Source organism: Panthera uncia, chromosome D1 (assembly GCF_023721935.1).
Source record: "Panthera uncia isolate 11264 chromosome D1, Puncia_PCG_1.0, whole genome shotgun sequence".
Classification (NCBI taxonomy): Eukaryota; Metazoa; Chordata; class Mammalia; order Carnivora; family Felidae; genus Panthera; species Panthera uncia.
Genome location: NC_064808.1, coordinates 44,084,697 through 44,109,613, shown reverse-complemented (window position 1 = coordinate 44,109,613; position 24,917 = coordinate 44,084,697). Strand labels below are relative to the sequence as shown.

At 45.3% G+C, this 24,917-nt stretch overlaps 1 protein-coding gene across 2 annotated transcripts in view; it reads left to right on the top strand.

The window, feature by feature from the left end:
* Positions 1-24,917, top strand: part of TEAD1 (TEA domain transcription factor 1) — a 264,897-nt gene that overhangs the window by 223,333 nt on the left and 16,647 nt on the right. For both annotated transcript variants that reach the window (XM_049649825.1, XM_049649818.1), the window contains one exon: positions 4,532-4,705. In XM_049649825.1, the coding sequence (XP_049505782.1) occupies positions 4,532-4,705 (174 nt within the window). The remainder of the gene's footprint in view (positions 1-4,531; positions 4,706-24,917) is intronic.

The following is a 24,917-nucleotide window of genomic DNA, read 5'->3' as shown; positions in this document are numbered from 1 at the left end:
CATTCCTATCAAAAGAGCAGGTGAATGCTGATTTAAGTCATGTGATACGAGAGAGGAAATGTTGACTGTCTTTATTCCCAACCTGCTCTATGGGAATCACTGAGAACATTTATTTACATGGGTAAATACATGATTCTGACTGTGGAGGCAATAAACTAGCTCCATATGGTCACTCTATAGGGTCTGTGAAGAAAAGGGTTTTGTGCTATTAGCTCATGGATTCCCTGTGTCTAGCATAGTGCCTGGCATAGAATGGGCCATAGGAGTGCTGGTTTGTTCCACTGAAATCCACAAAAGAAATATGCAGAATGAGCACCTTTTCTGTAGTTGTCATTGAAATGTTGATAATCCACACATCCACTGACCACCGCAGGAGACTTTTTTTTATCATTGAACAAACCAACGCTAACCTTTTTTGGTATCGAGGCAATCTAGTCTTAGGCTTTAGTGTCCATGACTTACTGACATTCACCCTGTTTCTGCTTATACGTTGCCCCCAACACTTAAGATTTTTAGTTGCTGCTACTGGTGTTGTTTTTGCCAATATTTGTTTCCTGCCCTATATAATAGAATTGCCCTTTTTTGGTGCTGTGTGTCACCTTTAGCTTTGGGGAAACCACCATTGCTGAAAAGAAAATGGGATTTGTATGGGAAGGAGGAAGGGAAATCAGGTATTCACCCTGGCCTTCTTCCCTTATAAGGAGAACTGGCAGGATGGGAAGTAGTTAGAGCCTTACCAAATGGTTTTTAGAGTTTTGATTGCGTCAAAACTTGAACCCAAACATATCCAGTAGATCTCTTCCTTTCAGTCTTCTGGATTTGGGGGCGGAGGGATTCTTAACCTACCCAGGTTGAGTTAAGGGGAGAGGGAAGGCTGTTTGTCTCACTGCTGTGGTCTCCAGGATACCTTCTTTAGTCCTTTGTATTCTTAGAAACAAAGTCACCTCTTGGCAGGAATCAAGCCACCCAGATGCCAGCAGTCAGGGTTTGGTTTCACGTCACCAGCTTTGGAGAGGCAGTGCCCGGTTTCCTTTGGCAAAGACAGCCTGCCCTTCTCCGTTCATTTCAGCCACTCGGGCACAAAGGTAACTTCCTCAAAATAGAAACCTTAGAAGAAGAGTCTGTCTGATGCATCTGCAAATCATTATGTTTATCCTGAATTCTAATTTAACTTAGAATTTTGCAAACACGAGTCAGCTTCTTTCTCTTCTCTTTTCTCAAATCAACCATCAGAAAACGTAGGTGTGAGTGAGTGAGAAGGGTCTAGACGTTTTCTTCTGGGAGGCGGTGTGGTTGACGTTTGCGGCAAATGCTCAGGCTGTGGCATTGACAGGTCCAAGTTTTATTCTTAACTCCGGGACTATTCCCGGAAGTGTGACCTCAGGCAAGTCTGTTCATCTCTGAACTTCCATTTCCTCGTGTGTAATGACCTTAATAAAATGCCCCTGCAGTGTCATTGTGAGGCTGGGATTACCTGAGGTCACATATATAGAAAGCACGTTGCCCGGAGCAGTGAATGGATACAGCGCTTTTCCGTCCGTCGGGCACAGGAGAGGCCTACACCCCGGGAAGCTCATTATGAGTGGGCCACAATCGAGAATTTGAACGGTCACATGGCTTCGCAACTTGCTCCCAGCTCTTGGCTTACCTGTGCTTATTTTTTCTTTGCTGGGCAAAGGGGTAGCGAAAGCAGGAAAGTTCTTTTGCCTCTCCCCCCAGGATGGAGTCACCTCACATAATAGTAAACGACAACAGTAGGAATCTCAGCAGCTACAGTCGGTCCAACACCTCTCACGGGGGAGGCCCTATGCCAAGGGCCCTCTCTGGATGATCACCTTTCGTCTTCAGACCCGCCGTGTAGCATACATGGTGCATCCTCGTTGCCCATGTGAGCAAGCTGGGATTTCAGGTTCTCATCTGGCTCCGGGGTTTTTGTGTTCAGCCATATCTTCATGGCCCCCGTGAAAGTGTGGTAAATTTTGCCCCCCGTTCACCTTCCTGTCCTCTTGACGTGCAGAGGTCCTGGGTTCCAGCAGGACGCTGCAGGGACCCTAGCCGTCGTGAGCCAAGAAGACTGCAAGTCCCAGCTCCTCACCTACATCCCAGCTCTGGCTGCCTGTGGGTGGCTGCCAGGGAGGAAGAGCTGGGAGTGCGGTGTTCTGCAGAGAGACTCGGATTCTATCTGCAGGTGTCCCCATAGCTCTGCTTGTGGTGCATCCTTGCCCAGAAACTCACGGCCTGCAGGGGGCACACGAAATGACAGAAACGGTGCCGCCCGGACAGGGCCGGGAGGGCTGGGAGCTGGCTACCAGCAGAGGTTATTAAGAAGGGTTGGGTGGATGGACACGCACTCGGCCGGTCACCTGGATAAAGAAAGAACAACGCCTTTTGCCCTCAGCTCTCAGAATGGCGGGGAAGTAGAGAAAAGATGATGTGACAGCATTTGGGAACATTTACAGAAAGGTCAGAGACACTCCGCTGTGTGGATCTCAGCTCCCTAACCTGGCAGTGGCTTTGACTTTGTTTTTAAAATTCTCTTCCGGTACAGGCATAGTCTGTCCTTGCATAGTGGTCCCCAGCCCCCAGTCTCACCTGAAACCTACCAGGTAGCTGGGCAGAGGCTGGGTCCGTGACAGAGCTGAACAGGTGCGCCCTTTTTCATTTCCCCTGGTGCCTTTTAGGGATTTTGAAGCTTTGGTAAAGATCCCATTCTGATGTTGAACAGAAGAGGGGCGTAGCCTTCTCCCAGAAGATGCTGGGCCCTGGCCGCCATCTCCTTATCTCCAGCACTGTGAACAACTGCCATCGGATGGGGTGTCGAGCCTCCTGCCCTCTGGTCCTGTGGCCAGAGGTCCATGGTCTGTGTAGCAAGTTATGGATTTAAACCAGCATTTCTTCAGGATGTATTTCTAGGGTTTTGTGACCACACAAGTTTAGGAAACTTTGGGTTACACTGTTAAAAACTGTTTTTTAATCATGCTAATATCTACTGTGAATCTCAAGGTTTTTTTTTTTTAAACAGTAGCCAGTAATACTAGCTAGCATATATCGTTTACTGTTCATTGAGTCTGTGAGCCTAGTAAGCTCTTTCTACGCAGTTTCTCATTTAAACCCCATAGCATCCCTGGGAGGTAGAGGCCAGCACCTTCCCCATTTTAAAGACCGGGGAGGCACTTGTCTTACCTGGTTTGCCCTGGGCACAAAGCTTTGTGCTCAAGCAGGCTGAGTCCAGACCCCATGCTCTTAACCAGGATATGGTACTCTTCTGGTAGGCAACCTTGACCAAGCCTTCTTGTATTTGGGACTCCTCATTCCCCAATGGGATCAGTACCCCGAAGCACTCTAGTTGGAGAAACGTCCGTTTAAACTTAAAAGGTAAACAGGGGCTGCTCGGCGAGCAGGGGCATAGAATTTCTTGTATGAGTCCTGTTGGGTTCCGCTCTCCCCGCAGCCCCAACGCCCCACCCCCCCAGATGTGTTTGTGTCACGTTAGGTTGGTGTCAAGTGTCTTTTCTGCAGGAGAGGCAGGCACAGAGGACCTGGAGTAGGAAGTGGAGGCCAGTGGTTCTCAAACCTGGCTGCATATTGCAATTCATGTAATGACCACTAAAAATTGCTGATAGCTGGCCTCGTTTTCTGGGATTTCCAGTGAGTCCGGATGGGCTAACCAGGCACTGGTGAGGTTTAAATGTTCTTTGAGAACCACTGGTTTGGACAACTCCTTTGTGGTCCAGTGACCATGTCTTCTACCAAAGCAAGGAGAAGAAAGGGTCTCTTTTCTAAGTTAAATGACTTAACAGGGTTTTGGTTGGTTGGTTGGTTGGTTGGTTGGTTGGTTGGTTCGTGACTGAGTGGCCTGTGTTCTCAGATTACTGGCCCCTTATAGCCTTGTACCATGAATCCTCTCCATGGCCTGTACTCCTCACCCTAACTTTGCACTGACAACCATGTACTGACCAGCCCCTCTGCAGAATCTTTAGACTGATTACTGAGGAGAATGGTGGGAAAGAGGCTCGGCACTCTTACTCCCTTTGGAGGAAGTAGGTGGGTACCGCTGCCCAGAGCACTGCATCCGTGCTGTTGCCAGGGGAGCTGGGGCAAGAAGTGCATTCTGGGCGATGCTGTTAGCTGACCACACACACACACTTTTTGTTGGGCTTAACTGCGAATATTGGGCTCCAAAGGGTGTTGCTGGCATTCTCACTTGCATCAGATGAAACTGGGTGAGAGGATAGTTTCTTGGTTCGGTAGTTAAAATAACTTCAGCTGTTATTTACTGCTATGTCTCCAAAAAGCCCTTTTTAGGGAAAACATATGCCCTTGTCAATGAAAGACAATGATTGTTTTAACCCTGAGCTATAATGGCTTTTCTTATAACGTCTTCATGTTTTCAAAGGCACAGATCCTAGGCTATTCAAGGCGTTAATTCCAGGATTTCGAGACTATTGCTCTTTTTTTCCAGTTCAAGATGGATATGCCCCAGGTTGATCAAAGGGTTTGTAATGGGAATGTTTCTGTTGGTTTCTTACAGTACAACAAACACCTCTTCGTGCACATTGGGCATGCCAACCATTCTTACAGTGACCCATTGCTCGAATCAGTGGACATTCGTCAGATTTATGACAAATTTCCTGAAAAGAAAGGTGGCTTAAAGGAACTGTTTGGAAAAGGCCCCCAAAATGCCTTCTTCCTCGTAAAATTCTGGGTGAGTAAGACATTGCTGTGGTCGCGGTGGATGTTGTCTGAATGGTCGCATCCTGTGTGTGAGCGCGGAGCCTGTGCGCGTGCATCCGCAGGAGCGCCTGGGGGCCATCCCCGTGCTGACCTTGTGATACATCCTTGGGTACAGATGCACCCGGGCAGCATCTGATATCCCTGCCCGAGAAAAAGAGAGATGGAAGGCCTCTTTGGGCTTCAGGGCTCACTCGTGCCATGGCCGTCCTCACAGACGGCTGGAGTCGTGATAGAGGACATGGGGCACGACGAGACCCTTTCTGTTTCTTCTCACTCCATTAAGCAAAACGACCTATAAATTCCACTGGAGCACAGGACCTGAGGCAAAATGGGGCCGGGATGGAGATAAAGTTTCATGCTTCAAGATTTTAGAAGTGTCGGAGAACCTGCAAAGTGGCTTTTCCCCGTAGGTCCCTCATTTGTGCTTTAAAACACCGAGGGCAGATCCCCCCAGCTGCTGGGGCTCGCTCTGAGAGAGGTTTTCTGTTCTTTTCTCCACTAGTCAGGCTCGAGCCAAGAGACTGCTAACAGGTCACAGGCATGAGTGCAATGTGTGTATATTGGAGGCAGCGAGACACCAGAGGGCCTGTTAGCAGTGAGTATTTATAAGTCATCCGTCTTTACAAAAATAAAATCACTTCAAACGTTTGCACTCCTTAGCATGGCATTAAAGGCCCTAAGTGAGCTGGTTCCAGGGGGTTCTTTGCTCTCCATCCTGTGCCCAGCAGTTCTGTGTGTCTGATGGATTTTTTCCTTTTCTTCTCTCCCGTGGGGCCAGCTCCTCCTTCCTTTGAGATGGTGGCTCCTTTATTCTAGCACCTTCCTCACTTAGGCAGACCATTGATTTTCCTTTTACTCCCAGCGCATTTTGCAGTTAATCAGGTCCCATGCTGGGTCATAATTACTTGGATGTGTGTCCCACTCCCCTCTGGACCCAGGCTACCTCCGGGGCACCTCACTCATAATAGGGCTGCTGTTTATTGAATACCTGCTGTGGGCTAGGAGCCGTGCTAACGCTTTACACTCATTTTATCCAGTCCTCACAGTGTTAAGTGGGATTTGCCTCCTATCCAGCTAAGAAAACAGAGACTCAGAGATTACAAAGGACAGGCTACTTGTAGAGGGGGGGGCCGGGTCTTGTAATGAGATAAGTTTGGCTGTTGTGCCTCTGCCTGATTTCCTGGCTGCCTCATACCCTGTGAGCCCCAGCCGGTCAGGGGCAGGGCGCGGGGAGGTGGCGGGGGGGGGGGGGGGGGGGGGGAGTTCTGTCCACTGAGGACTCTCCATTTCTCCAATACTACGCAAACGCCTTACACAAACAAGCCCAACGAATGGGGAAACGAATGAATAAATCAGGGGAAAAGGTATGTTTTAAATTTCTTGGAGGAGAATTTACATATTAAATTTAGTTTGTTTTGTTTCTTATATCTGTCCGTGGCAACTAGATTTCATTTTTCATTCTTCTGTATTAAATTTGGATTGTTGTGGAAATAGCCTTCTACTCATATTAATGTTCTTGGGACAAGTAATACATATGGGTAACCTGAATAAGGAAAAATCCCTTTCAGATTGGGGGCTGCCACTAGAGATTTGAATGGTCACTGGGGGTCAGTTATTATATGGTAACATAGCAGTTTTCAAAGCATGGCTTAGAGTCCCCTGGAGGGTTCATCCGTATACTTTCAATGGGCTGAGAAGGCCAAAGCTATTGTCATTATGACACTGGGACATTATTTGGCTTGTGCACACTGCTGATATGCACTCTGAAGGTTCAAAAGAAGTAGGGTAAGGGGTGCCTGGGTGGCTCTATTGGTTAAGAATCTGACTTCAGGTCGTGACCTTGCGGTTTGTGAGTTCGGGCCCCACGTTGGGCTCTGTGCTGACAGCTCAGGGCCTGTGGCCTGCTTCAGATTCTGTGTCTCTCCCTCTCTCTGCCCCTCCCCCACTCATACTCTGTCTCTCTCTCTCAAAAATACATAAAACATTTAAAAATTAAAGAAAAAAAAAGTAAGGCAAAACTGCTGAAGCTTTAGCTTAATTGGGCTGGTACTCACGTACAGTTTCAAGAAAAAGAGAACTAGTCACACCAAGAATGTCCTTTATGAATTGTATTACATCTTGAACCCAGAGTACACATGGCAAATGAATGCAGGGAGCCTGCCTGCCACATCAAGGAGAACGGCTGACAATATTTATTACCAAAGAGAAAATCCTAGCTTTCTAGAAAAAATAAGGGTTTTGGAAAACTCATATCCACCTCCGTGAACTTGACAGCTTTCCAATACTTAAAAGACTTGTCTGGTGAGATCCACAGGCAAATCAACAAAAGTGACTTTTTGGTATTGTGTAAGATAAACCAGTGGATTTTAATGTAACCACGTATGAAAAGTTCACGGATATGGTTTCAGATTCCACACTGCAGCTGCATTTTAAGAAACTGTCGCTTGTTAAGTTTTGGTATGGTATGAAATAAAAATGACCACAAGTATCTGAAGAGCCTATTGAAGTACTCTTCCCTTTTCTAGTTCCCTATTCATATTAGTCTGGATTTTCTCCACGTACTTCAACAAAAACAACACATCGTGACAAGTTGAATGTAGAAGCATGTTTGGGAGTCTAGGAGTTTACATGAAGACACATGTCAAATACATTTGCAAAGTATGAGACAGTACTACTCTTACAATTTTTGTCTTTGTTTTTTAAAATATGGGTATGTCCAATTAAAAGAAAAAAGATGTAATGAGTTTATTTTATTTTATTTATTTATTTATTTTTTTAACGTTTATTTTTGAGACAGAGAAAGACAGAGCATGAACGGGGGAGGGGCAGAGAGAGAGGGAGACACAGAATCGGAAGCAGGCGCCAGGCTCTGAGCCATCAGCCCAGAGCCCGACGCGGGGCTCGAACTCACGGACCGCGAGATCATGACCCGGGCTGAAGTCGGACACTTAACCGACTGAGCCACCCAGGCGCCCCAATAATGAGTTTATTTTTTAAGTAGGTAACAAATAGGGGTGCCTGGGTGGCTCAGTCAGTTAAGTCCGACTTCAGCTCAGGTCATGATCTCACGGTTCATGGGTTCAAGCCCCGCATCGGGCTCTGTGCTGACAGCTCGGAGCCTGCAGCCTGCTTCGGATTCCATGTCTCCCTCCCTCTCTCTGCCCCTCCCTCACTCACGCTCTGTCTCTCTTTCTCTCTCTCAAAAATAAACATTAAAAAAAATTTTTTTTAAATAGGTAATAAATCTTTTTAAGATGTTCTCAGTTTAAATTTCCAATACAGAAAATACAGATAGGTATAACTGACAGAAACAAAAGCCCCTTGAGGTCCTCAATAAGTTTTAAGAGCAGAAGGGGGTCCCTGAGATCAAAAAGTTTTTGAGAGCCACTATTGTGAAGGGTATAAAAAGAGGCCATTCTACTCAAGTTGATTATAATTAATCAGAAATTGTAGGATCCGATGAAAGGAAACCGTTTTCATTACTTTCACGTTAAACAGTATTGGTTTTTAAGGTTAATAAGATTTCGTATAATTAGCATGTTATTTGGATATAAAGTGGAATGGAAAGTGCTTAAAAAGTTATTCTTGTTTTTGCCTCCAAAGCAAAAACTTGGGATGATTTTAATAAACGCTTTCAGTGCTGGGCCCCTTTGGTCATGAATCCCCAAGGAATGAAGTCTAGATTGTAGCGTGTGATTGCTGGTAGGAAGTGTCCAGTTTAGAAACAGTCGCTCTGGGATTAGATACTAGTTTATTAAATTAACACTTGCAAGATTAAAATTAAGCACTCCTATGAATGTGGGAGGAGAGTTCACTCCTTGAGTACAATTGTGAGCAGCACTTAACCTTTATAAAGACATTCAGTCGCAACCACGTTAAAATAAATGGGGAAAGGCCATTTGAATTAGGTTTACAATTTGCTGCAATTTGAAGTTGCACTGGCTTCCTCCGATGCCTCAATAAGAATAAATTATACTTAGAATATCTATCCTTGGGTAGCTGGTGTTTCTAGCAGGTGTTTCTGAAGCCGGTTTAACACTCCCTTTGAAATATTTTTTGTATCTGCAATTTGCTTAGTAGATTTTCTTATCTTTGTGTGAATTCAGTAAATTTCAGCAGAGATCCTGTACCCGATCTCCTTTATTCTCCTCCCTTTTTCCTCCTTCTCAAAGTGCCTGAAGTCTCTAGGGTGTCAAAGTCAGGCTGACTCTTCATTTGCCCCTACGATTGCTCCTGAAGCTGTTTTCGGAATGTCGGGCCGGCCACCTGCACCCTGGACTCAGTCGGGCTAGGCAAGGTCAGGAGTTTGCTGCGGAGGAAATACTGAGCGCTACCCTCCGAGTGCCTGTACTTGGAGGCCCGAGCTGTGGGCACCTCCGCCCTTGGCCAGCTGACACTTGAAGGTGAATGGCATGGTGGTGTGCCAAGCAGCAGTCTTTCCACTGTTCGGAGGGTGGAAGACCCTGACTGGCACCCCAGGACTCAGGTCCCCAAACATAAATGACCGGCAGAGGCAAGGGTGCCCATGTGGGTGCCCCTCTACCCTGTTGGCTCTATAACCCCTCATGCCTTAATGGGGTGGGGCACCAAGGGCCCGTGTGGATGGCTGTATATCTGGTGAGATCTTTTTTTTTTTCTTTTAAGAGCCTTATTGAGGCATAATTTACAAACCATAAAATCTACACCTTAGAAATCAGTGATTTTTAGAAAAATGTACAGAGTTACATAACCATCACTCTACTACAATTTGAGCCTGTTTGTATCAGTCCAGCAAGATCCCCCGTGCCTGTATGCAGCCGTTCCCTGTTCCCGCTCCCAGCCCCAGACAGCTACTGATCTACTTTCCGTCTGTACAGATTTGAACCCTTCAGTGTGCAGCCGTTTGCACCTCGCTTCTTTCCCCCACAGTGTTTTGAGGTGCAGCTATGTTACGGCACGCCTCTAGGTAGCCTCTTTCTATTGCCTGGTACTAGCCCATCGTGTGGACATACTGCGTTTTGCTTATCCGTTCACCAGTTGATAGACTTGCGGACTGTTGACCCTTTAGGCTTTTCTCCAACAATGCCGGTATGAAGTCTTTGTGTACAAGTCTTTGGACGTTGCGGTTGCGTGTTCACCATCTTTCTTGGCATTTTTCCATAGCAGTGGAATTGTGAGGTCACATGGTAACTTCTTGCTAACTTAAGAAACTGCCCCAGGTGTTTTCTTAAGTGGTTTCGATTATTTTCCCTTCCCACCAGGTGAGATGTCAAGGGTCACTCACCACCTCCTTCAACCATTATGGCGGCCAGTATCAGGGTAGGGAGAGATGACCTTGAACGCTGTAGATGGATGAGGGGCTGGCTAGGGGGACCAGCAAGACACAGGGCACATGTGAGGTCCATCCAGGTGAGTTCAGGAGTGTTCAGGTATCTTGAGGTGCTTTGCAGCTGGGCCTTCACTCGTATGCGAGGCATAGGTGGGCGACAGATTAGGAAAGACAAGGAATCGGGTTTGATCGTGTCAGCAGAAGGAAGCAGTCAGTGCTTTTAACCATTTTCAAGCCAAGAGAGTATTCAGATTCTTTTTACTAAGTGTTACAGCGACTTTATTTGCATTTTGCCTTCTCTGTTTTTATTCTTTATCTTTTTCTTTTCATGACCCTCTCCTTATTTCCTTTCTCTTCCTTCCTGCCTCCTTTTCATTCACTCTTGTGCATTTTAATTCTTTTCCATATTTAATTACAAAGAGAAGAAGAGGCTTCTGCAGGAAGGGGAAGGAAGGGGCTTCTCACTTTTTCAGCAGTTGAACGTGACTTAATGAGTTCCTTTTTTGAGCCAGGCACTATGCCAGATAAACATGTCCTTGATATTACTTAATCCTTGTGAGGCCCGTGTGATTATTCCTACTTTACTTTACACATAAAGAAATTGAGTCAGGGAGAGGCAGAGTGACTTCTGCAAAGTCTTACAGCTAATCAGTGTGGGATTGGCCAAACTCTGAATCCACACTCTTTCCGTGAAATCTGTGCGTGGCCTCTGCAGGGGGCACAGCTCTGTCCCTAGCCCCTCTCCTGGCCTGATTTCGCTGGAAGTGGGTGACGGTAACCGATGGGAAGCAGCGTGGTTTCTGGCTGAAGTCAGCCCTGTCATCACGGGATGCCCTGGTGCACATTACGTGGGGGCAGCTGTGAGCAGACGCTGCTACCAGGAAGTTCAGGTCGGACCTTGAGTTTTCTTAGAAAAACTGATACCTCACTGTTAGCAGCCTTTGGGGTGGGGTTAGGGGAGCAGCAGCTTCGTGTTTACATTATGATTCCAAAGGCAATATCGTAACATTCTAGACAGTCTTGGAAATATATAATTTTTCATTCATTCCTAAGTGTACCATGAATATAAGACATGTTTATGTAGCTTGAATCGGGTAATACATTAAATTAAATCTGGTATCCGGCTTTTCTCCCTTACCAGACACCCTGCCAAGTGGCCATATGCCATTATATCCCTAATTACCTTTTTTTTTTTTAGTTTATTTATTTATTTTCAGAGAGAGCGCTCACGCGAGTGGGAGAGAAGGAAAGAGAATCCCAGGCAGGCTCCACGCTGTCACCGTGGATCCTGATGTCGGGCTTGAACCCACGAACTGCGAGATCATGACATGAGTGAGCCAAAATCAAGAGTCAAACCCTTAACTGACTGAGCCACCCTGGTGCCCCCCTAATTATCATTTTTAATGACTACACGGTATCCGATTTGCTGGTTAAATAAGAATTTAATTATCCTTATTTTATTAAATATTGATAATATGTGTGTGTGTGTGTGTGTGTGTGTGTGTGTGTGTGTGTGTGTAAATAGCCAAGGTGCTGTTTTCTAAGGCAGTTGAGCGCTGAGTAGAACAGGCATCTGCATCCAGCGTGCATGGACATAATTTAAAACGAAACAACTTTCAACTGTCACTTTGCTTTTTGAATTCCTCTTCGCCTGCAGTTATTTTTTCTTTCTACTCAAAGACCTTAATCCTTCCTCATTCTCTAGAGCAACTTTTTTTAATGTTTATTTATTTTGAGAGCAAAAGAGAATGCACACGAGCTGGGGAGGGCCAGAGAAAGAGGGAGACAGAGAATCCCAAGCAGGCTCAGTGTGTCAGACCTGAGCCCAAATCAAGAGTCAGACACTTAACCAACTGAGCCACCCAGGTGCCCCCTCTATCGAAACTATCAACGAGGTTAAACATACTGTTTCACTCAACTCTGAGACCTATACTTGTTCCCATCTTAGCAGTTCTAGAAGTGGGATGCTGCTTAGAGCGGACACCATCAGTGCCTTCCTGCCCCTCCAGAGCTGTGGTCGTCCTCACCTGCCCTTTGTGACCTGAGCCAACGTGGGAGGCATCTCACCAGCCCCCTGTCGCCTTAGTTAAGTCTTTTGTACTAATAGCGCTTTGGACGACTAGTGCGCGTCTTAGCTTAAACTTGAATCCCTACTGAAAACGTCTCGGAAAAATTACAGTTAGATGCAGGACTGAAGTTATGATCGAGGAGTGTGGAACCAGACTGGTGAGGCAACCCTTGCACTGGCAGAAAACCAGACATTTTTTCCCCTTATAAAACAGTGATGGATTAGGTGCTGTGGAGGCCCTAAGAACAGAACAGCCCCATCCGCAAATGGACCATTTCCTCACCGAGGTTCACGCAGATGGGTTGCCAGTGATACGGCAGACAAGGCAGCTAATTTCAGATAAATGCCAACTGTCTTGGGATTCACCATCGGATTCCCAAAGCTAGACAGGTGTGGGTGTGATTCCGTCGTGAGTCCCAAAAGACAGAAATCCAAAGTATCACTTGCAGCTGACTTTCAAAAGAAGTTCCTTTCCAGCCACGTGTGGTTTCCTGAAGGAAGTAAACAGAATTATGGGTTTAACCAAATAAGAAACACAGCAAAGCTAATATTTTTTGAAGGGCCTCAGAATTCTACTCTCTGTCCTAACGGTGTTCAAGTGTCAAGCTTGGGGACTCTGGTTCAAAGAAAGCCACGTGTTACCAACACGTTACTGATAACCTTGCAGCCTAAAACTATTTAGAAGAATAATTAGTATGATGAAGACTTAGTCTTAAACTTTGCTTGGAATAATGAGTAATGTGAAAATGAAATTTTATGGACATGTACCCTGTTGTTAAAGAAAAATTTTATACGCGTTTATATAACGTTTCTTTTTTCTCTCAAATTATCAAATCAGTGGTATTTTAGAAACCAAGGTATATGATGCTACCCTGTGGTTATGCGTAATATTTTGCTTTTTAAAATTCTTGGAATTGTGATCATTCAGTCGAAACAATTAACAATAAATAAATATATCTATAGTCGTTCAACTTTCTTAACCTATTTTTCTGGGGGAGGAAAAAGGCTAGTTTTACTAACCAGAGCAGATGTGAGAAGGCTTTACAAAACAGAAAGAGAAAGTGAGTTATCTGGAAAGAGGGCAGCTGTTAGAAGATGCTTTTATCTTGGTAAGAACGGAATCACATTTGTTGGACAAGATGACAGTCGCTATAAATAAAACCGCTGGGCTTTATGTAAGAGGAGAAACCGGGTGCACACGGGAAGCTGCCCGAATGGCCCCCTGCGAAGTTTCAGCCTGTGTCTAATTGGATTCGGCCTGATTTTGGATTGGAATTGTAGACTGGAGTCTATCATTTGGAACCAAACCCACCCATTCCTGTTCGTGGAAAAGGAAGTTAGCAAAATGGAACGATTTGCTCCGCACATGTTTCAAACTGCTATCAGTAAAGAAAGGGGCTTTCAGTTCAACAAGCCTTCCATGTCTCCGTACTTCGGTCTCATCTCAAAATAGCATCGAGTCCCGAAATTACGAGAGCACTGTCAAGTGGTGGCATGATGTAAGTGGAGGGAAGATTAGCAAGCAAAACCACGGTGTTCGGAGGTATTTATGAGGCTAATACATAATAAATACCCTGGGCCAATTGTGGTTATGTGATCATCTTCACCAGTGGCCTGTTTTTTATAAAAAAAAAAACATTGCTTGGGGTGTCTGGATGACTTAGTTAAGCATCCGATTCTTGATTTTGGCTCAGGTTGTGATCTCACGGTTCTTGAGATCGAACCCTGAGTCCGTGTCTGACAGCACAGAGCCTGCTTGAGATTCTCTCCTCCGCTCTCTGCGCCCCCCCCCCCCCGCCCCGCACACCCACTCGCTTTCTCTCTCTCTCTCTCTCGTGCTCTCTCTCTCAAAAATAAATAAATAAACTTCAAAAAAAAAAAAACATCTCTTATCCACAAGTTCTGGTACTGCGTGTGGAGGGCTAGGCGAGTGAATAAACTTGCACACGCATCCAGTTTGGTTTGATTTCATAAGAGAAATGTCTGGAGCTTGCTGGCATTTTCTGCTTTGACTGCTGTCTCTTGCTGCTTCCTTCCTGTTTTCCCGGCCCTGCATCCTAAACTTCTTTGAAGGCCTCCCCCACCGATCAGGGATCCCATCTGTAGCTTTTGTTTACCCGGCGGTGTGGTGTATATAGCAGATTTTTTAAGTGTTTTAAAAAAATTTGTTGGCTGAAGAGTTCTTTCACTCAGCACACGTAGAAAAATTGCTATACATCAGGTGCTATAATACACCTGCCAGTTAGCCAGCTCAGATGTCGTGTACTGATAGAGTAAGCATCTGATAGTTTATGGAGTGATGCTTCTAGAGGCATTTGCCAGAGTAGGGGAGGACACCTTGAAAGAGCCCCCACGGAAGCTTTTTTCCGAGCTATCTCTGGAGTTCTGTTAGGTTCTTATAGAAATGGTTTCTTGTTTTGCATTAGTGACAGACATGTACGTCACTAGTGAGTCATTCAGTCAACTCTCAGTGCACTCTACTTTGATCCTAGAGAGCTGGGAAAACAGACTTGATAAGAGGCCGACCTTGGTGTCAGGTCTGGGATGGCAGACACATAGGCAGGTAAGTGACAGCACCATGGGATAGGAGCTGTGATGGAAATGTGGAAGCACAGAATGCCTGAGAACATTCCGGAAAGCCTCACAGACACATGGCATTTGAGCCGAATCTTGAAAGAATTTGGTCAGCGGAAGGGGAGTGGGAAGGAGTTCCAGGAAGTGGACGCTTGTTCAGAGACCGGAAATCTTACTAGGAGGTGTTGGCTGCTGAGTCTTCCAGAACTTGGAGAACGGTGAGGGTTGGGTTGGAAACAGTGATCTCTGTGGCCATCACTTTCTATTTAAAAGACTTTCTGGATCCCCCTGAAAACAAGGCCACACAGGACAACCTAGAAAATGGAAGATGCTCATTCTGCTTTTTCCTCAATCCCTTAGCCTCAGCCACAGTATGGATACTTTTTTTTTTTTTTTTAACTTGAATGCTTATGCACATCTTGGCGGGATGTAAATTGGAGTTCCCTTAAGCCCTTGGGAGACGCCATCTGACAGCTGTTCCTCTAATGCTTTCTGTCCTGGGTCATTTGGCTCAGTGGTTGCTAACAAAGCCCAGGTCAGGGGTCCATCTTTTCTTGCGCTGGGCTCTTTAACTCTGCTCCCTGCCATGGTTCCAGGCTGAGATGCTAAGCCACTGTCCCGCACAAGCCACTGCTAAGCAGAGGTCTGGGGAAGCAAACACGTGACGTCTCTGCCCTTCCCAGTATTTGCCCCATTGTTGGCGGCACGATTGGCTTGTCTGTAACTTTGCCTCAAGAGAAGCCTGAGAAGGAGAGAACTAAGGTGGCACGATCCGGGTGGTTCTTATTGCCAGACCCAGTTTTGCAAGAATAAGTGGATTATCTGGACATAGTCATCCGGACATCTTGGTCGGTTGTCTAAATACACGTAGGCCCTTGGTGATATATGACATCCTTTCTCACAGGTGGCGACCCAGAGCACATCCTACCCACCCACCACATTTGTATTTACTTTGTACATTGCAAAAGCAATATAAGCTTATTATAAATAGTCTAAGGAAATCAATAGACTGGAGAAGAAAACGTGAGATTTCCCCCCACCCCCACAGCCATGTATCCTCCTGGACTTTTTACACACATTTACAAACATTATCCATCATTCGATTGTACTAAAAAAGAATTATGCTCCATGTATGATTTGGGGGCTTTGTTTTTTTCTTAAAATATCCTGAGCAGAAAACGTCTTTGAGGGTAAGTCCCAATCTTTGTTCTTTTTGTTAACATGACTTGTTAGTAGAGTTGCCAGATTTTAGCAAACGAAAATACAGGCCACTCAGTTACATTTGAATTTCAGATAAACAACATATACGTTTTTAGTGCACACAACTTCCCACGCGATCCTTGGGAAACACACATAATTAAGAAAGTTTGTTGTTTACCTAAACATCCAATGGATCGAGGTGTCCTGTATTTTATTTGGCAACTCTGCACTTGTTAATTGATTTGTTGTCATCTGTATAGGACTTTCCTTGAACAAAAACTCTCAACCAGAAAAAGGGTCCCGTTTCCCGATTTGGAAAGGGTGGTCTCGGGCCAGTGTTCACACACCTGATGAATGTGCTTCGTGACGGGCCGGCTCAGCTGGGAGCCCAGTACTCATTAGCTGCCTCCATTGGAAAGAACTGGCCTGTGCAGCTGCTTTGTGCTTGGGGCTGAGACCTTGGCTCTTTCATCCCAGCTACTGTGTGAAGTCACCAGTGGCAGTTACCTGAAGTCCTGTGGGTGATATTAATTGACATTTTTTAAATGAATGCCGGTATTTGTAGGAATTTGCAATGCAAACAGTCAGCCTTTCAAGCGGTGCATATTGTAATTAAAGCAAGCTTTTATGATTCTTTGAAGTACTAAATGTTTATGAAATTCAAATAGGGGTGCCCGATCTGCACAATAAAGGGGCTCTTAGTGGAGTTTTTTTTTTTTAAATCTTCTATTTTGTAGATGTAAATATATGCCATAATTAGTGGAAAGTAACTTGAAGAGCGAGGCTGAGTTTATTCCTATTATTCTTATTTAAAACAGCTGTGGCAGGAGCCCTACAGCTGCTGTCCCGTTGTTTGGGCAAGGGCACCATGGTCCCAAGTGAACACGCTCAAAGACTCACTTCCCTATGAGCAGCTCCCTCGCTCTCCCGCAGTGCAGGTTGCCATGCGGGAGTTGTCCCATGGTCATCCCGGTGAAATTCCCCCACCGCAGTCCTCTGATGCCAGTGGGGCTGGCTTCAGGGGTCTGGGCATATGCAAATGAGTCAGGGGGGAGGGTGTGGGAGCAGCCTGCACCCTCAGAGCCTCCCCCTGCCCCCCATCAGCACTGCCTCCTGGGCTACTTCTGCCCCACCCCCCTCCCTGCTCTCTGCCTTGTTGCCCAGTGCGGAGTGATTGTCCTTTGGCGCCTGCGGGAGCAGCTGCAGGCCTACGCGGTGCCCTGCCCGGCGGAGCCTGGCCATGTGGCAGGCCTGGACGGCCGCCCACAACCAGGCCCAGCTCCCAGTGCCGCCTGCCAAGGAGCAGATGCTGCCATTGGAAAAAATTGCTTCACAATTTGAAATCTTGGTCCTTTGATCATTGCTCAGAGAGGATGAAGAGGAGAGGTTCAAAGTGGTGGTTTGAAAATGCCAGCGTCTCCTTGCCTCCATCAGTGCCTATTAGACTGTCTCTTGTCAGGGACAGTCCTCTTGATGTTTTCATCTTTGCAACCAAGCAATTCCCACTCAGCCCTTGCAAGCCCTCGGGGTGGAAGGGAGTGTCCAGCTGCCTCCTCCTTTCCTGACCCGGTGCCCCTGCTCTGTCCCCTGCCTGTGGGGTTATCTGCTTCCCCTCAGTGCCGGCAAGCTTTTACCTTCTAGAAGCTCACGGCAGAGTTTGTCACCAGCCCAGCGCTGCTCCTGCGTGAGCTGTGCGTTTCCGTTCTTTGCTCAGCACCTGTAGTGCTCACGCCCTGGTCCTTCAGCCACCTGGAGCCAGGTTTTCAGAGCCCTGGAGTTGTGCACAGAGGGCCCCCTGGCCCGACCCTCCCCTCTGAGAACTCTGGATCCTACTTACCAGGGTGAGGCCTCATTTTTCCTCACCCCTAGAATGGGAAGGATCATTCTTTGAAGTATATTCCTTTTTTTAATTTTAATGTTTATTTATTTCCGAGGGGTGAGAGGGGCGGAGAGAGAAAGGGAGAGAGAGACTCCCCAGCAGGCTGCAGGGCTCAATCTCACAAACCATTGAGATCATGACCTGAGCTGAAATCAAGAGTCGGACGCTTAACCAACTGAGCCACCCAGGCGCCCCTGAAGTATATTGCTTTTATACTTCAAATTTCAAAAACATAAAACTAAACAGCGGAACAGACACATGAATAAATGGGCTAACTAAATGAGAAGTAACAGAGGAGAAACTAATCTAAAGTCTTGCCTGGTGACTGAAACGTTTCCGCTGCATTTATAATGAGTATAAGACAAGGATGATTTAGAGAAGGATTAGGGAAAATTTGATGTTTCCTTTTTTTGTTATTGTTTCTTTGCTGTCTGATGCAGTCAGCTCTCTCTGTGTGGCATTATAACTTGCTTCCACCTTGACTTTGTATAATTTCCCAGGACTTGCCCACCAGTGGACTCTGAAGTCTTTAATTGATTCAACACGCCTTTATTAATGATTGCTTTTTTGTTTTATTTGCAGAAAGAATTCTGTAACCTCTCTAATTAACTCTTTGTGGGAAAGATGGTAATTTTGTGCCTGTGCGAACAGTTATATCCAAAACTTAAGACTCGTCCTAAACTCACAGAGCAGAAAAAGTGCTGCTTTTTCTCTTAGGAAAAAGCCATCGTGTGTCTGTACTGTGCACCTGATCCTTATAGATGGGGGCTCAGACTGGCTCTGTGGGCATTGTTTTCTGTCTTGGTTATTGATTATGAACAACCATCTTTATGCGGTTACGTCTCTGTGGACAGGACTCAAGGCTCCGTCTGTATCTGTCCTGAGTGTGTTTTCGATCACTGAGTTATTAGGAACAGTTGTCAGCATTTTTAACGGCTGCCATTTTGTTTCATGTGCCATCTCTTCCTATCACTGTGGTGGCTTCGGGAAGCAGGTGTTTCTTTGTGGTTAAAAATGGAGAAAGAGACTGAAAGAAATGACTGCTGTCCATGCTGTTGGGTAGACGTCTGGAATGAAATAAGGATAGGTGAAAAGTCAGAATTCACAGACATCTGTAATGGATGGAAGGGGGGGTCTGAAATCAAGATGGGGTTTGATAAAAATAAATGTAGGACTTGAATCCGGGGAAGCAGATGGGACCTGAAGAGCCTTGTGGGTAAGAAGAGGAAGAAGACAGGTAAGAGTAGGGGGGAAATGAATGAAAATTGCAGGATTGTCTAACAGAGGTATTCTCGGGTCTGTGTGATTCCAGAAGGCTGAGCACTGGGTGGGGGAGTTGCAGGGACACAAACTGCAAATTGAGGGGTGTGGTAGGCAGAGTCACGTCCCAAGTCCGTAGCCATCGTATCTGTGAATATGTTACATCGCACATAAAGGGGAATCGAGGTTGCTTATCAGCAGCTAGGGCGAAGATCTTGGATTATCTGAGTGGGCCCAGAGTAGTCACCAGGTTCCTTAAAAGCAGAAGAGGAGGGGAACCCAGGAGAGATGAAAGTAGGCAGCGGGAGAAGGACCCAGCCTGTTGTTGCAGACTTTGAAAATGGGGAGAGGGGCTCACATAAGGAATGTGAGTGGCCTCCAGATGCTGGAAGAAGCAACGAAAACCAATCCCTCCCCAGGGCCTCGGGAGAGGAATACAGCTCAGCCAGGACCCTCATAGACCTGGGAGACCAGCGTCGAAGTCTCACCTGCAGAAGTTTGAGATTGTGTATTTATGTTGTTTTAAGGCACTCAATTTACTCATTTGTTAAAGCAGCAATAGATAACTAATATAATAGGAAAAAGAACTAACAATTAAGTCTACCCTGCATGTAGTTTTTTCTTAAAGCAATGATTTTCCTATATCTAAAGATATTTAGCCCAAAGGCAGCACAGGTCAGGATACCATAGAAAGGATTCCTGCATTTGGCCTCCAAGCCTAGTTCATATATGGGGTCTCTGTTCTAAGGCAAAATGGGCAAAGATTCCTTAAAAGGGCCCATTTGCCTGGACATCCCCCCTCCACAGCCACGTCTGCCTGTGCGTGTGTGTTTAGCACTTCATAGCCCAGCCCAGACCAGACCATTTTAGGTTGGCTTGTCCCCAAAGGAAAGGATGGGATATGGTTTGAATTTGGGATTTGTTGGGAAGACAAGTTTGCTGGATTTTAGCTGTTTCTTGGATTTTTATATTAATTTGCTTTTAGAAAATATAGTGCGGTCAGATAAAGCTGATGAGGCAGAAATAGTTTGTATCTGATACCAGCACATTCTTTCTTATTTTCTTGCCTTCAGAACTGTCGGAAAACAGGGGGCGCCTGGGTGGCTCAGTTGGTTAAGCGTCCGACTTCGGCTCAGGTCATGATCTCACGGTCCGTGAGTTCAAGCCCCGCGTTGGGCTCTGTGCTGACGGCTCAGAGCCTGGAGCCTGTTTCGGATTCTGTGTCTCCCTCTCTCTGACCCTCCCCCGTTCATGCTCTGTCTCTCTCTGTCTCAAAAATAAATAAAGGTTAAAAAAAAGAACAAAAATTAAAAAAAAAAAAAAACAAAAAACTGTCTGAAACAGGTTTGCCCTGAGTTTTCAGTTGGGAGAAACAGGTAGGGGGGTGGGGGGTGATGAACTACATGTGAATCTCAGACTCAAATCACAGAGTTTGCCTCCTTTGTTGTTGATTCAATACTAGCATTCTTTCTTTGATATTACCTTTGCTCCATGGGAGCTCAGTGAATGCATTTCTTTCTGGGATAATCGGAACATCCTCGGCTGACAGACAATTATCTCTCCCATCAATACCTCCTCCTAGAAAATTCCCAAAGAACAGCTGTTGATGTGGTGGGCTGGCTACATGATTATTTCCCACCGTTCGAGAGTAATTGCAGAGAGTTGTAATAGCAAATTGGTTATTTACTGTTAGTCGAGAAGCCTTTTAAAAACTAACCTGATAAATGTATACTGATAATTAAAGTTTTCTCAACTGTTAGAAAAGCAAGATCATTCCAAAACCATCTGTCCCTGTTATCTAAATGAAAGCTAAAATGTGCACAGTCCTCATGACCCAGCTGTTCCACTCCTGGGAACACCCAACAGAAATGCATACACGTGTTCATCAAAAGCATGTGCAGGGGTGTTCAGAGTAGCTCTCTGATTTGGAAACATTGCCAGGGCCCGGCAGTGGTAGAATGCCTAGATCGTGGTATTTTTCACTTGGTGGAATCGTCTAGCAAGTAGCAGGTGAATGAACTGCCCACAACAGCATGCGTGAATCTCCCCCCTAGGGCTGAGCATATGAAACTGAGCACGAAGGAGTCAATCTGTGATTCCATTTATTTAAAGTTCAAAACACCAGACAGAATTAACGGACAGTGTTTTCCCCTCAAGATCACCCCTATGAGGTAAAGGGGTGATTGTACTCGAAGACAGCATGAACGGGAGGGCTTCTGGTTTCTTCATCGGGGTGCTGGCTGCATGAGTGTGTTCACTTTATGAAACTCAATGGACTGTAAACTTGTGATCTGTGCATCTCTCTGAATGTATGTCAGACTTTAGTTTTAGGTAATAAATAAATAAGTAAATAAATAAATAAGCAAGCTTCCACAACTTTAGAACTCCTAACTTGTTGAGCTAATTTCTGAGCAGGTTTTCGTAATGTATATATTTTAATAGCTTCATTTTTGATACTTCCTGTCATTAAAACCATAGATCCTCCATCACCAAGAAAAACTCATTAAAATTATTTGGGGACTTCGAAGGGACAGTGGTGAACCGAAGGTGGGATAGTAAGGACGGTCTGCCCAGGTGCAAGGCAGTAAGGACGTCCGTGGTGGTAGAGAAGTTTAATGGTCAGACCACCTAAAAATCGTTGTCACGTTTACGATCGCCATGTGCCCACGGTTCTGAACGATGCAGTTGACAAAATACTTCTAAAGAGAAAAAAATATTTTGTTGACCTAAGTCCTAAACGATTGGTGAAGTGAGTGTTTTTATTCCATCTACGCACACATATATATGCTTCAAATTAGCACACTTCTATTACGTGGCCGTTGTGTGACTTACTCTTTAGTAACACATGTGGACTCAGCCTGTGTCCGTTCCTAGGAGTAAGTTCTTGACAGTTTGGAGTCGTTTGGGCTGCAGTCCCCGTGGCTAAACCATAGACCCCGGAAAGGCACCCTGATAGCAGTCATTATGCAGACGGCAAAACAGAACTGGAGTCACTTCAGTTCTGTCACTCTGTTACTACTTTGGGAGTTCTTGCATTTAAAATTTAAAACCGTGAAACAGAGTGCCGAGTCTTACTGAAAATAATTTTGTCCAATAAAGAAAAGAGGGTCTTAAAAATGAATCCAGTCTGCTGAGGTCCACACAGTGCGCCGCTGCCCGGGACCGCTGCTTTCTTTCACCAGCATGACTCTACGCGCAGCAACTCTGAGAGATGGGGGCATTTCTGGGAGACACGGGAGGCTGTGGACATTTCCAGCAGTTTTGCTAACATCACATTATGGCAGATACCATTCCAAACATTTTTAAATTTTATATATAGACAGATTATTTTGTGCGTTTGTTTCTATGTTTGCTTTAGATTTTAAACGTCTGAGTTAGTTTGCATCATCAATGCCAGTGAAGTGAATAAAGTAAAAAAATGGAGCATTTTTTTTTAAAAAAGGGCAGAAAAGAAAGTCTTGTGCCTAGGGAGCTGAGGTGCAGTTCTGAAGACACCTCCCTCCTGGTCATATCACTGACATAAGTAGAGGTTGGTAGTTTAAAAGAAGTAACCCAGGGTGCCTGGGTGGCTCAGTCGTTGGTTAAGCTTCTGACTTCGGCTCAGGTCATGATCTTGTGGTTTGTGAGTTTGAGCGTGTCGGGCTCTGGACTGACAGCTTGGGGCCTGGAGCATGCTTCGGATTCTGTGTCCCCTGCTCTCTCTCTCTCTCTCTCTCTCTCTCTCTCTCTCAAAAATAAATAAACATTTGGGGCACCTGGGTGGCTCAGTCGGTTAAGCGGCAGACTTCGGCTCAGGTCATGATCTCGCGGTCCGTGAGTTCGAGCCCCGCGTCGGGCTCTGTGCTGACAGCTCAGAGCCTGGAGCCTGTTTCGGATTCTGTGTCTCCCTCTCTCTGACCCTCCCCCGTTCATGCTCTGTCTCTCTCTGTCTCAAAAATAAATAAACGTTAAAAAATTTTTTTTTAAATAAATAAACATTAAAAAAAATTTTTTTTAAATAAAGTAACCCACCCGGTTGCCTGTGCCGTTAACCACCTCCTTCCTATACTTCTCTCCACTCGTCACATCAGACTGCTTTTAACTGTTCGTTGACCACCTTCCCTATACTTCGCTCCTCACACCAGACTGCCTTTGACTGTTCACCAGTCTTTCAAAACAACCCGATTGTGTCAAAAACAATGAGTTTCTTTGTAACTCAAATACTATCAGTTTATTTATAGCCCATTGAAACTCTTTCAGTGCTGGAAAATTTTTTAAATGGAAGGAAAGGAAATGAAAAGTAATTTCTAATGTACCTTTCCTGCTGCACATAAACTCATTATTGTATCCATGTTGGGAAGCAACGAACTATTCATCAGTAGAGCACGCAGTAATTATTATGCTGTGCCTGGGTAATGGAATAGTATGCAGTTACGAAAATGTGAGGCTGCTCACGTTTTTAAATGGCTAGTCTTTTTAAAACTGATTATTTCCGTATCAGTACTGTATGAGTTCTAAGATGTAGCTGTGTATTTTTTTGTGTTTAGTTTTTAAAGTTTATTTATTTTGGGAGAGAGAGCACGGAGATGGGGCAGAGAGAGAGGGAGAGAGAATCCCAAGGAGGCTCCACACTGTCAGCACCAAGCCTGACATGGGGCTTGAACTCATGAACTGTGAGATCACGACCTGAGCCGAAATCAAGAGTCGAACGCTTAGCCAACTCAGCCACCCAGGCATCCCAACTGTGTGTGTGTGTGTGTGTGTGTGTGTGTGTGTGTGTGTGTGTGTATATATATATATATATATATTTTAAAGCAAGGTTTGAAGAGTGCCACTCTTTGTGCAAAAAAGAGGGCAGGTGTGTGCTTCCTTATCTAAGTGCTAACTCTCTCCAAAAAGACGCTTGGAAAACACTGATCACCAGTGGAGAGATTGGCAAGTTCAGGGGTAGAAATAAAATGTACACTCTTTTTCCAGTTTGATTTATTTTCTTTCTTTTTTTTCTTTTTCTTTTTCTTTCTTTTTTTTTTACTTACCACATATATGTTTTTACTTTTTTCAGAAAAATACTAAAACCTGTTGGCACAAACTATACCATGACTGTGAGAGCATAAATCCCACCACTGAAACATACCTGAGCCACTTCTCAGAGCCTCATGTCCTCAGCTGGTGGCAGAACAAGGCAGTGGTTCCTGCGGGCCCACGTGCACGTCACATGGCAGGTAGAAAGCTAGATATAATTCTGGGCTCCCGCATGCCTGAGACTCGTTGGTAACGTTCTCCTCTGGAGGCTGGAGCTCAGTAGACCCAGAGAGCTTGGGCATAGATGTCAGTCAGCATCAGACATCATCGTTTCTTGCTAACCTGCTCTTTTCGCGGAGTCAAGCGTCAAACCTGCAAAAAACCTGAAAATGTACACTTGGGTATTTTTATTTATTTACAATCTGTGCACCATATAATTCCAAATGGCAGAATGTGAGGGAGTGTTACTAAATTTATGGGTAATATAAACCTGGACAAGTACAAGTAAAAGCAGATTGGAATCCAGTAAAAGGAGCTATACGCTGGTTGTTAGTTGCTATTAGAAATACCTGGGACAGGTAATTACTGTAGTTGAGCACTGAATTTAGCTTTGAATTTCTTGGCATGTAAGAAAAAAGGGGGAATTTAAAGCATATGGTTCTTTTTATTTGAGGCCAGGAAATCTGCAGTTTTGCCTAAGGAAAGGGACACTGTCTTGATATTCAATTCAAATGCAGATCCTCATTAAAAATATATATAGGATGACTCAGGTCTTCCTAGTGGTTACTGCCTGTCAGGGTTTGAGAATCAGCTGGTCAGAATGTGCCAGACCTCACAAACTGTGGTCTCATTTATGAGTCCGGTCCACCTGTCTCTCTCTAGCCCCCACAGTG